The sequence below is a fragment of the Carettochelys insculpta genome, chromosome 19 (assembly GCF_033958435.1).
Source record: "Carettochelys insculpta isolate YL-2023 chromosome 19, ASM3395843v1, whole genome shotgun sequence".
In the NCBI taxonomy this organism is placed as follows: Eukaryota; Metazoa; Chordata; order Testudines; family Carettochelyidae; genus Carettochelys; species Carettochelys insculpta.
Genome location: NC_134155.1, coordinates 3,610,122 through 3,626,842, shown reverse-complemented (window position 1 = coordinate 3,626,842; position 16,721 = coordinate 3,610,122). Strand labels below are relative to the sequence as shown.

Genomic DNA, 16,721 nt, shown 5'->3' with positions numbered 1-16,721 from the left:
GCTCCCTGCTACAGTGAAAGGCTCTGGCAATGGGGAAAAGCTTTGGCAGAGGCAGACGTACAATATAGGTTCCAGATGCATCCCCCAGCCAGAGGCTTTCACTGATGTATTCCCCAATCAGAGCCTCTCCCTGATGTGTGCAGATATACACTGCAGTGTGGATGCAGCTTGTTTTTCACTGTGGCATGTAGTTACGCATGCGCTGCACACCACTACCAGCGTTATACAGCAAAGATTTAACCTCACGGTCATAGATTCCAAGGCCAGAAGGAACCACTCTGATCATCTAGTCTGACCTTCTGTACAACACAGGTCAGAAAAGTTCCACACGTAACTCAAAGAGCAGATCTATAAGAAAAAACCAGCCTATCTTGATTTAAAGAGAGCCAGTGATGGAAAACTCACCACAACCATTGATAAATTGTTCCTACATTAGTTACCCTCACTGTTACAAAGTGATGTCTTATTTTTAATCTGAATTTGGCTAGCTTCAGCTTCCACACCCTGGATCATGTTATGTCCCTGTCTGCTGGACTGAAGAGCCCATTGTCACATATTGTTCCTTATGTAGGTACTTACAGACTGTGGTCAAATTGGTTCTTAATCTTCTCTTTGTTAAGATAAACAGACTGAGTTCCTTGAGTCTCTCCTATCAAATTCACAACCATAAAGAACACATCACGGACCCTAAAATCTGGTCTTTTGTGTGCTTTAACCCTATACTACAGCAAACTCTTTCACATCCAGAGCCCTGGGACCAGGAGGATGCTGGACATTCAAATATTCTGGATAACAGAGAGGTACACCTAGCAATTCATAACACTAAAGGAAAACCAAGCTTCATCATTAAGAAACAAACAAAATGTATGCAGAGCACTTTATTTGCCAATGACAGTAGTGTTGTACACTGTAAACTTATAGTGTATTTGCTGTATGTATTCATATTTACTTTCACTACACTGTACTTAGGGAAAACGTAACTAAAAGTTATTTATGGTTCAAATGCCGGTTATTTGAGAGTTCTGGATAATAGAATGCCAGATATAAAACATTTACTGTATAAAGAGTTTGCAGGGGAGAGGAGCCTTTCTCAGACTGGGGGGTCCTGTTTCAAAATGGAGTTGTGAGGGGCTCATCAAGTTATTTTAGTGGGGTTCGGGTATTGCCACCCTTCTTTCTGCACTCTTGTCAGAGCTGGGTGCTTACTGTGGCCCAGAGCTGCAAGCACAAGCACAGAAGGGTAGCAATACCATACCATGTCATCCTTGATTCTGTGCTGCTGCTGCTGGCACTGCAGAAGCAAGGATGGCATGGTATGGTATTGCCACCCCTCTCTAGATGCCCAACTCTGAACGCAGTGCTTTCATCAGCAACAGCAGCGAAGTATGAGTGGCAGTACCACAACCACCCCTACATAACTTTAAAATCACCCCCAACTCCGTGGGTCAAGACTCCTACGATTACAACACCCTGAACTATTATATTTAAAGAGATGAAATAATGAATTTTATGATTTTTAAAATCCTCTGACCAGGAAATTTACCAAAATGGACCATGAATTGGTAGTGTCTTAACTATCAGACACATTTTCCAATTATTCAATCATTCTTATGGTTTGGTGCCGAACACACTCCAGTTTTTGCAATATCTATCTTGAGTTGCGGACACCAGAACAGGACACAGTATTGCAGGAGCTATTTTATCAGCCAAATACAGAGGTAAAATACATTTTGCACTCCTACCTAAGATTCACCTGTTTATGCATCTCACAACTGCATTAGCCCTTTCGGCCACAATATCATAAAGGGAGCTCATGTTCACCGGATCAATCTCCACATCTTTTTCAGCATCACTGCTTCCCTGTCAAATATGGCCCATATTTTTTGTTTCTTCATGTATATATTTAGCTGTATTACTGTACATATTGCTTTCTTGTGCCCAGATCCAAATCACTCTATTGACAACTTGTACTCTTTTTTATTTACCACACCCTCTGTTGTTGTGTTACCAGCAAATCTGATTAGAAATGATTTTACATTTTCTTCCAGGTCATTGATAAAATGTTAAATAGTGTAGGGACAAGAACTGATCCCTGTGGGACCCCACTAGAAACACAATCACTTGCTGTTGATTCTCTATTCACAATTACATATTGAGACCTTTCAGTTAACCAGCTTTTAAGATAGGTAACGTGTACCAAAATGAATCTTATTTCACTCTAGTTTTTAATCAAAATTTTGTGCAGTACCAAGTCAGCCACCTTACCGAAGTCCAAATAAAATATATCACTACTGTCTTTATCAACTGATTTTACAATCTCACCAAAAAAGGTATAAAGTTAGTTTGACACCAAATATTTTCTATGAACTCAGGTTGATTGGCATTACCTATATTATCCTCCCTTAATTCTTTATTAATCAAGTCCTGTATCAGCCATGCCATTATCTTGCCTGGAACTGAAGTCAGCCAGGGCTATAATTAGCAAGGACACGTCATTTATCTTATTATACAGTTCCCAAGTCACATGGTATTCTGGGTATTTCTATAGTACCTGGTATCGGAGGGGTATCCGTGTTAGTCTGGATCTGTAACAGCAACGAAGGGTCCTGTGGCACCTTATAGACTAACAGAAAAGTTTTGAGCATGAGCTTTCATGAGCACAGACTCACTTCAGAAGATACTGGTCTTGGAAATCTGCAGGGCCAGGTATAAATAAGCCAGAGCAAGGGTGGGGATCAGCCATACCATTGTGGGTTCATTCAGCTGCACATCTACCAATATAATTTATGCCATCATGTGCCAGCAATGCCCCTCTGCTATATACATCGGACAAACTGGACAGTCTCTACATAAAAGAATAAACACACACAAATCAGATATCAGAAACGGCAATATAAAAAAACCAGTAGGAGAGGACTTCAATCTCCCAGGCCACACAGCAGCAGATTTAAAAGTAGCTATCCTACAGCAAAGAAATTTCAGGACCAGACTCCAAAGAGAAATTTCTGAGCTACAATTCATCTGCAAATTCGATGCCCTCAGCTCTGGCTTAAACAAAGAATGCGAATGGCTGGCTAAATACAGAAGCAGCTTCCCCTCCTTGGTGTTCACACCTCCAGATCAACTGCTGGTAGTAAGCCTCACCCTTGCTGACTGAGCTAACCTTGTTATCCCCACCCTTGCTCTGGCTTATTTATACCTGGCCCTGCAGATTTCCAAGACCAGCATCTGATGAAGTGAGTCTGTGCTCATGAAAGCTCATGCTCAAAACTTTTCTGTTAGTCTATAAGGTGCCACAGGACCCTTCGTTGCTGTCTATAGTACCTGTTATCCCAAAGTGTTTCACTGACTGTGCACAATGACCTGATCAATGAAGGGCAGCAGCCAACCTGAGCATAGCCCACTGCATAGCATGGGATGAGGGGAAATTCTGAACAGGACCAAAGGGAAAATCCCTAGTTCTGTTTCACAATACGCCCATGGTATCCAGTCAGATCAGACAGGTCAACAGCTTGCAAAATCTCATCAGAAAGAGCCTTCTCAAGTAGCTAGAAAAAACAAGATGTGTGAGATGATTCATGGTACATTTCAACAATGAGACCACAGCTCTAAACCAGTATGAATGTACTAGGGCATCTACATAGACAGAACCTAGCCCATCCAACGGAAGTTCTCTGATGCTGTCATTACACAACATATTACAGCAACCTCGGTGGACATTTGCTGCAGAAGCCGTGTTCCATACAAAATGTGCTCTCCACAGCTGTACGTTTAGTACCACACTGCACTTTACAAAATACTCAAGGGAAAGACAGCAGTCCTTTGGGATTCTTTCCATTATCAGCCTTTTATCCAGCTCCCTCAGAAACACAAATATCGGGATCAAAGCTTTCAAGTCCATTCTCTCCACATTTGTTTGAGCCAATAATAGGACTGTCGGGCATAAAGCCAATTATGACATGACATCGTAATACTTCCTCCAGTGCTGCTGAACTTTTGCTGACCACAGTCCAGAGGAAAATTACTGGGCCTATCAGAGAGACAGCAGGAACTTCTTGATCAAAGCCCCCCCCGGATGATAGTACTTTGGTTTCACAGAACTGTCATAAGAAGTGGCATCTTCTTTGGAGAGCTCACATAGCAAAACCATGCAACAGACATTAAGATGGCACGTGAGACACATGTCCCCAGCTTAAACCTGCAGCTCACATACCCTCTACTGATGACAGTCAGTGACATCTGGATGAAGCAAATATTTCAGCATACGCTGGGAAGTAAACTAAGTCACTTAATCAAATGTAATTTTGAGGACCTGAGGATTAGCGAGAACCGTAGCTAGGAAGGTAGATGGAAAACAGCCAGTGTGTGTAGACAACAGTGAAAAACCTTCAGATTATGAAACACACATTTCCTTGAAGTCTTAGCTGCTCACAGCATAAGCCACTGAAATGAATGAACCACTCTCTCCATTGAAAATTTAAATATATGTTTCTTCTTACCGGGTAACCTTCTGTCTTCTTCTGACACCACTTTAGCAGTGCATTCCTTTTGGAGCCACCATACTCTCGGGCCAGGGCTGCTAATGGGTCCTTTCTCTCCACACTGATTACGTGAGGGAAGGAAGTAAATATGTTTTAAGCAGCTCCTCTTTCATTTTCTAATCACACGCTCATGATAAACCAATGTAGCAAAATATATTCACAGTAGGAGAATGCAAGCAACTGATTACAACTGTCTCAAAACATATTCCATGTGTGTGTTTGGATTTAAGACTTAACATTAGTTTGGGATCACTGGACACAACTGATAGAAAGCCTCTGATACAAATGTGTTCAGGAAGCTTTTAGCAGAATGTATCTAAAGGAATGTGTAGCTCTGATCTACTTTTCTATAGCTTCAATCATCATCCTTTACTCCTTTTCAACTCTCTCTTCAGCTATTGGTCTCAAGTTGCGGTTGGAAAGGTCCAGGTTGAACATTAGGAAACACTTTTTCACTAGGAGGGTGGTGAAGCATTGGAATGGTCTACCCAGGGAAGTAGTGGAGTCTCCATCCCTGGAGGTGTTTAAGTCTCGGCTCGACAAAGCCCTGACTGGGCTGATCTGATGGGTTTGGTACTGCCTAGGGTAGGGGGCTGGACTTGATGGCTTTTTTAGGTCTCTTCCAGCTTTATTGTTCTATGATTCTATGATTTTATGATTCTACTAAAAGGCAAATTTTCAATAATGGGGCAGTAGAGTAAACCCTGTACAGAAGTTACCTAACAGTTCCTGAGCAGCAAACTCATTCCCAACTGCAGAATAAAATTGTCTAAAATGGGAAAATGGTCACACTTTGTTCTGAATGGTGCTAGCCACTGTGGAAACCATACTGCAGACAAGGCAAAAGCACACAGCAGGGTCAAAACAGCTCCACTTTGTCTGCCTTAAACACTTCCACTGTTAGTAGCACTTACAGAAAAGTGGCTACTTTCCCAGTACAGACATACACTATGTGTCTGAATTAATATTTTGGTTTCCCCTCAAATCACAAACTCTCCTTTAGATTTCATTTATAGCTACAACGAAAGCTACAATACAATGGACCCTGACCACTGACTGGTGCTTGCACCCATACTGGTAGCGGTATATAATGGTGAGTGGCACCGTTGATTCCTGTTCCATAACAAACATCAGTGCTAGTCCTAAGTGTCGTTCCTGTTCACTTCCTGTGTGGGAGAGCTACAAAGACTGGGAACCACTGAATAAACAGTCATTAGATTGCCAACTAAAACTGTGGCTCAGGCCAGTGCTCTGTTTGTTTTTCTTTTTCCCGCTGAGTTGATACCTGAGTTTGCTGGGGGGTTTCAGGCTGCTTGAGCTGGAGGTCAGCACCCTGTTGCTGTAGGCAAATGTGGGGGTTTTGCTCAAAGACTCCAGGGAAGGACTCTTGCAGAGGTAATGGTCTGGTTTCAGATCCTCACTTCTTCCTTTTAGAAGGTCTGTGGGAACAGAAAATGCTGTCAGTCTCTGGGACTGAGGAATCTGATTAATCACTGCCTTACTAAGCAGCACACAACAATATGTAGCTTGTTGCTTTGATGCTAAACAAACACACTCTGTTGTTCATTAAACATACAAGGGGTTAGGAAACCTTGAACAGATTAGAGGTGACTAACAAGCACGGACTTTGAAGATTTCCACAGCACCAGCTGCTTGGTTTCCTGTGATTTATAGACCTGCTGTGGGGTAGGGGGGGGTCTCAGGTGAATGAAAGGAAATACTAAACTCTACCATCAGAAAGGCTCAGAAGTTGATCCCTGGACATGTTTGCTAGATGACTGAAAGGACCAGCTCTCCTATCCGATTCTTTTTGTTAACCTGCCATTAAGAGGCCTGGATATGAAACAAGCTTTTCACCCCTACGCTGGGTTCAAATTCAGCCCAGGATGGTGGCAACACCCACTAGTAACCACCCGCTGGCTGGCATCCTGCCTGAAATGAGTTTGGTGTGTTTCAGTGTGTTTTTAGCAGAGATGTATCCATATCACAACACAGTAGAGAACACTAATGAAGGCCCCTGGTGGCAGTCTCTGCAGAGAGGCCAAAGCTTAAAGCAGACAGTGAGACCAACTGTTGTCTCACCTTAAACACCCAAGCATGAGGTGCCTTGTACCAGGCAGCAATCCAGGGAAAGCTCACACAAAGTCAACTTTACTATACCCCTTCTGCGGACTAAGTGCGACTCACTTACCAGCACTAAATTCAGAGAGCTTAAATCTAGCTTTAGAGAGATACTGAATGAGGTCATTTAACTGCTTCCCTGGTCTCTTCTCCCCATATTTATTAATAAAGTAACAACCATACAGGGATCTCCTCATTCGCCCCTCAACTTTAGCACAAGCTGAAACTAATTCCCTGGGCTGCTGGATACACAGGGAAGTTGAAAAGAGACTGCATTTGTTGTATTGCACTGTTATGTCTGGAAGTTCGACCTCCTGAAGATGGAACTTCTGGAAGCAGAGCCACAGCCACTCAGGCATTCCAATGACCCCAAATTATTGGTGAAAGGACAGCTTGGGGGTTGGCAGGGAAGGGTCAGATGCTAGGTCACTCGGGGGACAGCCTATCAGTGATGTATATGTTCAGAGAGGAAGATATTTTCTCACTAAAAATGAGAAATAATTCAAGTCATTAATCCTTGCAACATGGAGGTCTTGAAACTTGAATTACTCTACCAAAGCTCATTAGCAAAGCTAGACAAACAGCATGGAGTCCAGAGCCTAATCCTTTATTGTTACAGTAAACTGTTCCCCAGATAAATATCTGCCAGGGCAGGAATGAGGTGGATCATTACTGGTGCTTTACTCAGTGCCGCAGCCTCCTGCGGTCTCCCACACTTTGCAACCAAAGTGTTTATCTCCTCAATTAAGGTAATGGGTCTTGCACATAGAAGAAAGCTTTAAACCACTCCAGTAAAGGACTGTGTACATAGGGCAATTGACGGGCATAGCTTTAGCATAACAGCAGAGTAATTAATCCAGAATAAAGCAACTTTATTACGAGGTTCGGCACCCACGCAGGGAGCCAGCTGATCACAGGCATAGCAGATCACAGGCATGCCTATTTCCATGATAGTTATTCTGATTGAGCCGTTTGTGTAGACAAGTTCTGTGCCTTGCAGGGAGATGACAAACAGAAATAGGAGTCAGAGATGGGAGTGCTTGAAGAACGGTATCAAGAACATAGATTGTGAAGAAGGGGCCAATATTCACTCCAGCCAACTGTAATAGTCCATTATCCATGTCCTCCACCACTACTCTCTCTGCCTCCGCTCTTCTGCCCACTCTGCATGGTTGGGGAGTCACTCAAATGGCTGAGTATTGCCCAGCCTCATCCAGAAAATTACCAACTACTTTCCAATCTTTCAGTCTTATCTTAAAATGTTCCCTTTCTCCTTGGGCTGTACTTGACTCTTCAAGTGCTCTGTGACACAGTGGCTAGAGAAGTCCCTCAGTGAGTTGCTGAGTTGCATCAGCAGAGTGGCTGGGATCTGAGAATTTGCAGGCAATGGACACCCTAATGTTTAAATGAGGACATAAGAAGGAAAGGCACATACAGAGTTAAACCTGAGGCTCACCCTCTTGCGCCTAGGCATGGCAAAACCTCAGCTCAGCTCAAAGCTTTTACTGGCACAACAAATTATACAAGTGTTGCCAAAACCTACAAAAGACAGTGAAAGGGCAGAGTTCAGGTTTCCACTCCTCTAGGAACTTTTCAGTATCAGAGCGATGATGGACTAGATGATCACTATGGTCCCTTCAGGCCCTAAGTCTATTCCTCCTTAGCCACTGCTATACATACTGCTACAACACCTCCAGTCAGGAGCAGACAATCAAGACAAGGGGCTATATTGCAGGAATCAAAAACAAATATTGATGGAAAAGTATATTGATGTGAGAACAAAAACAAGAGCACAAAATAGTATGTGTATATCCTGAGAACTGTGGGAAATGATTCTGTTTAGAGCTGTGATGGCTCTTTAAACAGCTGCATCTGGATGTCAAATGATTTGATGTGTTTAAACTGAATTTTTAAACCAACCAACCTTCAAAGGGTGTGCTCCAGACTTACCCCATAACCATACATGGCACACAAAATGCAATTGCCTTCAATCTCACTGCCTGGAGTATGAAGGCGAGAGGTATTTTGGAGTGACAAATATGTTTGCACTGACATAAAAGACAGTTACCTGTTCTGTACCTGGTGTTCTTCGAGTGATTGCTCATGTCCATTCCAAGTTGGGTGAATACAAGCCAGTGCCTAGGAGGTGGGGTCAGAACCCCGAACGGACAGCAGGACAGTCCTGCCCACCTCAGCATCCTCCCGTGTGTGCTGTGTCAAAGCGTAATCTGCTGTAAACGTATGAATTGAGGACCATATGGCTGCCCTACAGATGTCCTGGATCAGCACCTGTGCCAAATACACCAAAGACGATGCCAGCGCTCTCGTGGATTGAGCCCCAACCAGAGGGGGAGGAACCTGCACAAGCTTGTAACACTCCTTGAAGCATGTCACTATCTGGGAGGAGACCAAAAGGTCATTCATCCTATCAGCAACTGCCACAAAGAGGTGCCGTGTTCTTCTAAAGGGCCTAGTTCTATCCATGCAGAAGGCCAGTGCCCTTCTAACATCCAAGGTATGTAAACAATCGCTCCCTTGGGGAGGCAGGGGGCTTTGGGTAAAATACTGGTAGGGAAATGCCTTGGTTAACATGAAGCGCGGAGACTTTAGGTAAAAATGCGGGGTGAGGTCTCAGCCTAACCTTATCCTTGTGAAACACTGTATACAAGGGGTCCACTGAAAGTGCCCTCAACTCAGATACCCTCCTGGCTGAGGTGATTGCCACCAAAAACACTGTTTTGTAACTTGGAAAGAGCAGGGAGCAAGTAGCCAGGGGTTCAAAGGGGGACCCCATAAGCTTGGCTAACACCAAATTGAGATCCCACGGGGGCAATGGTGCCCGAACCTGGGGCTTGATTCTTTCTAAACCCTTCAGAAACCTTTTGACTACAGGGTCTGAGAACACAGAAGACATTCCATGACACAGGTGAAAGGCTGAGGTAGCAGCTAAGTGCACCCTAAGTGAGGAAAGGGACAAGCCCTCCTGTATCAGACTCCATAGGTAATCTAAAATCACTGGGATGGGGGCTTGCGAGGGAGATAGCCCTCTGTGAGACACCCACACCAAAAACCTTTTCCACTTAGCCAGATAAGTCACCCTCATGGAGGGTTTTCCACTATTTAACAATACTTCCTTTATGGGATCCAAACAGGCCAGCTCCTGGAGCATCCATGCTGTGAGATGCAGTGACTGGAGATTGGGATGTTGCAGTCTCCCCTCTTGCTACATCAGAATGTCTGGCCGGATTGGAAACATCATTGGCTTGCGGATCGACAGGTACTGGAGGGTCGAGTACTGGTGCTGACAGGACCATGCTGCAGCCACCAAGATGATCAATGCCCTGTCTGAGCAAATCTTGAGGAAGACCTTGTGAACTAGCGGAGTCGGAGGGAATGCATACATCATCCTGCCCGACTAGAGGACACTGAAGGTGTCTGCCCAGGATCCCAGGCTCTGACTGAAGCAGGAGGAAAATGTCCCGCATTTCACATTGAGGTGGGAGGAGAACAGGTCCACCTGGGGATACCCCCACTTCCAGAAAATAGAATGAACGATCTGCGGGTGGAGAGACCACTCGTGATCTGTCAAGGACCTGCTGAGTTGGTCCGACAGTGAATTGTGCACACCTGGCAGGTAAAGGGCCTGCAGAATGACGATGTGCTGTATGCAGAAGGCCAAGAGCATCATGGCTTCGTGACACAGGGGAGAGGAGTGTGCACCCTCTCGTTTGTTGATACAGTACATTGCTGTCATGTTGTCTGTACTGACTGACACACAACACCCTGTCAGATTGGCCTTGAAAGTCACACATGCTAGTCTGATGGCCCTGAGCTCCTTCACATTTATGTGGAGCCAAAGGTCTGACACACCCTGAAGAGCCTGGGTTCGCAGCTGAGCCAGGTTCACTCCCCACCCCTGCTCCAAAGCGTCCATTACTAGAGTAAGTGAGGGCTGATGAGGGGCAAAGGGGACTCCTGTGAGGATGACCCCCTTGTCCAACCACCAGTCCAGGGTCAATAAAGTCCATGTCGGCACCGTAACCAGCAGGCCTAAATTGCCTCTTACAGGGCAATACACTGATGATAGCCATAGCATCTGTTACCTGCCGTGCTGTACCAGGAAGGTGCATGCTGCCATGTGACCCAGCAAATGCAGGCAGCACCTGGCCGTCGTGGTGGGAACGGCCAGGATGTCTCTGATGATGGCCCCCATGGACACAAACCTGTCATCCAGCAGGAATGCCCTGGCACACCTGGTGCCCAGTCGTGCCCCTACAAACTCTGTTGACTGAGATGGGACCAACACCAACTTTGCATCGTTGATCAAGAGACCGAGACTTAAAAGGTTTGATGGATCAAGTGTACATGCTGAATCACCTGCTCCCTCGAATGACTGTTCACTAGCCAGTCATCCAGGTATGGGAACAGCTGCACTCATTGCCTGCGTAGGTGCTCTGCTACTACCACCATGCATTTGGTGAAGACCCCTGGGCCGCAGACAGACCGAAATGCAAGACTGCGAACTGATAATGGTTCCCATCTGCCACGAACCTGAGAAATCTGAAAATAGGGTAGTGCCCTAAAGGGGAGGTCCTGGATCGTCTGCTGGACCTCATGAGGCAGGCTGGAAACCTGCAACCAAGCCCCTCTGAGCATTGCCACTCCAGAGGCCATAACCCTCGTGGCAACGTCTGCAGCATCCAATGCTGCCTGCAGGGCCACCCTTGAAATCACTTTGTTCTCCTCCGCCACAGCTGTGAAGTCCGGCTTGGCTTCGAGCGGCACCATAGACAGGGCGCTGACTGTATTACAGTAAGGTCTCAGAGTACATGACCCCGCTCTTATGTGTCTGACCCCAACTCCAATAGCAAACCCTGTACCGCAATTTCCAGTCGCTCTCAACTCACTCCCCACCCCTGGTCAACACACCCGGGTCTGCACAGCCCTGGCTCACCACCCCTCAGGCACAACTCTGGCTCAACTTCCCTGGTCCTGATTCAACACCCTGCCAGCTCACAACACACGCCAGCTCTGGCTCACACCGCACGCCCACTCCTGGCTCTGGTTCTGGCTCCAGCTCACCCTGCACACCCACTCCTGGCTCTGGCTCAGGCTCACCACCCCTCACGCACGGCTCCGGCTCACCCACCACCCCCTACTCCAGTTTAAACTGCCTGCGCTGGTTCAAACCCCTCACACACGGATCCAGTTCCATCCTCCCTCCCCGGTTTAAGCTGCACGCACGCAGCTCCAGTTCAAGCCGCCTGTTCCCGGCCCACGTGGCTCCGGTTCAACACCCCACACCCCCAGTTCAACCTACCTCCCAGTTAAACCGCCCACGTGCGGCTCCGGTTCAAGCCACCTGCCCCGTGCGGCTCCAGTTCAACATCCTACCCCCTGGTTCAACACTGCTGATAGCTCACCACCCGCACCTGGCTCTGGTTCTGGCTCAACCCCTTGCCCCTCCGTGGCCTGATTCACCACCTGAGCAGGGCTCCAGCTCACCACCCCCTCACACAGCTCCAGCTCAACTTCACCCCCTTGCAGCCCTAACCCACCCCAGGCTTAGCCCCCCCCCACCTCTCATAGCCCCAACCCACCACCAGACTTAACCCTCCCCAACTGCTCCCCCACCCCAGGACTTACCTTTCCCTGTGTTCCACTGGAGAAAAAGCCGGATCTCCACTTACGCGAAAGCCAGGTTCACACGAGGGCACGTGGAACGGAACCCTCGCGTACTCTGAGACCCGACTGTATAAACATACCTGCTCACCAGGGCCCGCTGGTTAGCAATTCTTAACTGCAACCCTCCCATTGACTAGACCTTCCTCCCACAGAGGTCCACGCGTTTAGTTTCTCTATTTGTTGGGGAGGGACCCTGGAACTCCTGGCACTCTCTACAGTTAGCAGCGTTCACTACCAGGAAGTCAGGCGGGGGGAAGTGAACAGGTCACTCTGGGATGGGACAAAGTACCGTCTCTCATTCCTACGGGCCACAGGAAGGGCGGAAGCAGGGGTCTGCCAAAACGTTTTAGCCGCAGTGGCAATTGTTTTGATTATGGGCAGAGCCACCCTGGTGGGGGCCTGCAAAGGGCAAAATGTCTGTGACAGGGTCCGTTTCATCCCAGATCTCCTCCTCTTGCACCCCCAAGTTTTGGGCCACTCTCCTAAGGAGCTGTTGAAAACCCCTGCCATCCTCCAATGCAGGTGAGGCCAATGAGCCTGCCACCGCCTCTTCTGAAGAGGAAGAAGATGACAGTCCTTGTGCCTCCATTTGGAGGGGAAGGGCAGTATTGATCTGTTCAGACACTTGGCTCCCCATGGAAAGTATGGGCAAACTGCAGGGGGTAGAGGGTACCGTAGGTGAAGCTGGCATAGGCACCGGCTAGCCAGAAAACTCCACCACAGGCGGCACAAATGGCACCGTTACTGGCCCCTGCACTTGAGTCAGTGCTGGTGCCTGTCCCATTGGCACCGGAGGTACATTTATGGATGGCGCTGGCACTGAAGGGGTCCAGCTCCACAATGACCACCGCTTCCTGTCTTTATTCCGGTGGTGGGGCGCCCAGCGATGTTCACGGTGCCAAGTGGGGGACTGGCAGGGCCCCCGGCACCATTAAAGGCATTCCAACAGCCTGGCCCTGCGCCTCGTGAAATGCCATGGGATCCAGAAGGGCCCCTGCTGAGTTGTTTGTGAAGCTGGTGGCCAACCCATATCATCTGAGCGACGGCTACAGTGCCTGTGACGAATATGGTGAGACCTTCTCAAGCTCCTGCTCCACCCAGAAATGGCGTAAAAGGAGCCTGACTCCGACACCGATTGAGAAGCAGATGACCACGGTGGGGCCACCAGAGGTCGTGCCAATGTCATGCACACTGAGAATGGTGCCAGTGCTGGAGAATAGGGCATCTGACACTGGCCCACAGACTGCTGGGTTGACACTGGAGCGCTCGGCATCTAATACGATGTCGGTGCCGGCCTCAACTTGAGTGCAGGGGTTGGCGCCGGTGTCACATCCATGAGTCCCGATCGCTCTGTTTCAGTGCTACACTGCCTGTCCTCCACAGACGGAGAAGGACCTGGCACTGTCATCTGCAGAAGTCCTTGTGCCACTCAAATCGCCTCCAGCGCTGAGGGCAAGTCCAGTGCCTACAGGCTCCTGCTCCGCACTGGCTTCAATGGACGTGCCTCCTGCCCTTCAGCAGTGCGCACCAAAGCCTTGGACTTGAGGCTGCCTCACTTTGACTTAGGCGAGCGATGCCTCTCGTGCCTCCTCCTCTTTATCGGCACTGGACGTTGACTCCTATGGCACTGAGGCGGCTCCGCTCGCCGCTCCTGCTGGAGACTCTTGAGGCTTAAGAGCAGCCTCCGTTAAGAGGACTTTAAGGTACTGGGCCCTATCTTTCAAAGTTCTGGGCTTAAAGGCCTTACAAATTGGACAGCGATCACCCAAGTGTTCTTCCCCCAAGCAAATCAAACAGGCTGAATGGGTGTCACTTTTGGGCATATGTTTGCCGCATTTTGAACAAGTCTTAAAGCCTGGGGAGCCAGGCATTCCCCAGTGCTGAGGGGGACGCAAAGCTCCACCTTGGCTGTTAGTTATAAGACTAACTATCAAGTACTAAAACTATTTATACTACAATAGGCTACTAGCTAAAGAACTGAGCAGAGAAAACAAGAGCTCCAACAACTGGCAGCCCAGCGAGAAGGAACTGAGCGCACGGGGTGTGGTGGGGGGGCGGTGCATATATTGGTTGCCATATTGGCGCCACTCCAGAGGGTGCCACACTGACCCTATAGCTACTGGCTAGGGCAAAAAGCTTCCAGCAACTGGGCATGCGCCCATGTACACCCAACCTGGAATGAACATGAGCAATCACTCGAAGAAGAACATACCATTTTAGCCCTGGGCTATAATCCACCTGGGAGTGAAACAGCCAAATGAAATTAATAAGAGCTCTCAAATGTTTAGGCACTTTAAAGATTTGTCTGTTTCATTTTGTTCTCAGATGGAGTGGCAGAATGGCCTAGCAGTGTGGGGAAGGTCAGAGAAGAGGTGTGCTGATGGAGGGGAGGTGGAAAGGCATCTCTTATTTTCTTTGTGCATTTACTGTGGTTTACCTGCAAGGGGAAGGTCTGGAAGGTCTGTGTGTTTGTCGATTCCTTTGCTGAGCAGCTTTACATTACTGTAAGCAGTATGTCTCTGTGAAACAAGCAAGCATAGACAAATTAATTAGGAAACGTTACTCCAAACTGGCCAATCAGGGAGAAGAAGGGGCCTCCTCACTCAGTGCTGAAACAGAGTAGGAGAACAAGAGGTATTCTGGTTTGTTCAGCTTTTTATACCAAGCTCCTTACTGTAGGACCTGAGCATCTTCCGGCAGTGCTTAAGCAGCATGACTAACATCTGTCACGAGTTCTTTGTTCTCTCATCCTCTCCCCAGCAGGAGAAACAAGTGCCATGGAGTGTCTTGTTTTGGCAGGGTGTGCCTTATTTTTTATTTAATATAAATATATCTGTTACACTGTGTTCAAATTAGAGAAGTCAAGGTCAAAGGAACACACCTTGCACTGGACTACAAACCGGTGAGGTATGGGAAGGACCTTGGTTCCTGTGGGAGCCCATTCCACAACCTTGGTCCACCCTGGATGAAAGCTCTATCTCCTGGACACTAAGCTGTCTGGGAGTCTTTCACCTCCTGAGCTTGCTGGGTGGCCTTTCAATCGTCTGCCCATTGAAAATTAAAGATGAGGAGAGTAGGAAACTGTTCAGTTAGTTCAGTTAGTGATATATTTGGCTCCCGAACAATCCCAGCCTCTGTGAATGCGTCTATGTAACACTCCAAAGACCACAGAAGCAAGTGTGGTCAACGGATTCAGGCTAGCAGGTTGTACAGTAGTGCTCTAAAAATAGCTGCAGAGAAAGCACTTTGAAGTTGCTGCCTGGGCTGGAGCTCAGACTCTGAAGCAACCCTCCCGCTACCTAGGATCAGAGGCACAGCTACAATTTCAAAGCACCATATCTGCAGTTATTTTTAAAAGACCAGTGCAAGCCCTGCTAGCCTGCATCTGTTGATCCCAGCTGCAAGGCCCACTTCCACAGCTCCCAAATGCTGCGTCCACAGACCTTCCTTTCAAAGAGTTTCCTTTCGGTAATCAAATCTGAGATCATTTGGTGCTGAAGACCCAGCATGACAGCATTGCAGCTCCCAGCCTTTCCTCCTTCATTTCCAATGTAATGAGCCAGACACAAAAGAGCTCCCTTCTCACTTGCAGACCTGCTGCCAGCTTTCAGCACTGCCCTACTCAGCTTGGCATTGGCAGAAGCTCCCATGGCATCTGTTTAATCCCATTCTTATTTCCCTTTTCTGGCCCTGCATAGGAAATACACTCTCATGCTCACTAAGTACTTTTCCAGGGCTCACACAGGCTTCCAATTGCAGCCCCAATGTCCAACGATTACAGCCATCCAGACAAGCTGCCTCTGCCCTAAGTGCTATGAAGTGGGCCAGGAATTTAGACCCCAGTTCCAAAACGTGCTAAGAACACTCAAGTCCCATTTTAGCCTATGGCAGTTGAGGGTGTTCAGCATCTTGCAGCAATGGACCTTTAGAACTGGTGGTTTCAGGGTTGGTCTCTAAAGCACTTAGGCATTAGCCATCCCACGTTCTAACTGTTCTCCCCTTTCACTTCACTGTCATCCTTATGCACAGTAAGAGGAAAACTTGGATAGAATTTATAATCAGAAGGAATGATCAAATCCTGCAGTCCTGACTCAGTCTTTTAATGGAAGCTGCAGGTGCTCAGCACCTCTCAGCTCTGTCCTGGACAGTTTAGCTCTGACTTTTTCCTCACAGATCAAAGACACTGTCACTACTCTTCTGGAAGCGGCCAAGGTAAGTACTGTGATTCAGGGCATTAAAGAGTAGTTGCAGTACAGAGTCCAGTGAAACGGAGAAACAAAAGGCATCTAAAAGTTCAATAGAAGGAGGGCTCTGACTAACCTATGACACAACTCTAATAATCTGTCTGAAGCACACATGCCCAGTATGTATACG

General features: G+C 47.5%; 1 protein-coding gene across 2 annotated transcripts in view; it reads right to left on the bottom strand.

Moving 5' to 3' along the window:
* Positions 1-16,721, bottom strand: part of SPECC1 (sperm antigen with calponin homology and coiled-coil domains 1) — a 191,328-nt gene that overhangs the window by 43,962 nt on the left and 130,645 nt on the right. For both annotated transcript variants that reach the window (XM_075013420.1, XM_075013421.1), the window contains 3 exons: positions 14,785-14,866; positions 5,827-5,980; positions 4,500-4,602 (listed from right to left, as the gene is read on the bottom strand). In XM_075013420.1, the coding sequence (XP_074869521.1) occupies positions 4,500-4,602; positions 5,827-5,980; positions 14,785-14,866 (339 nt within the window). The remainder of the gene's footprint in view (positions 1-4,499; positions 4,603-5,826; positions 5,981-14,784; positions 14,867-16,721) is intronic.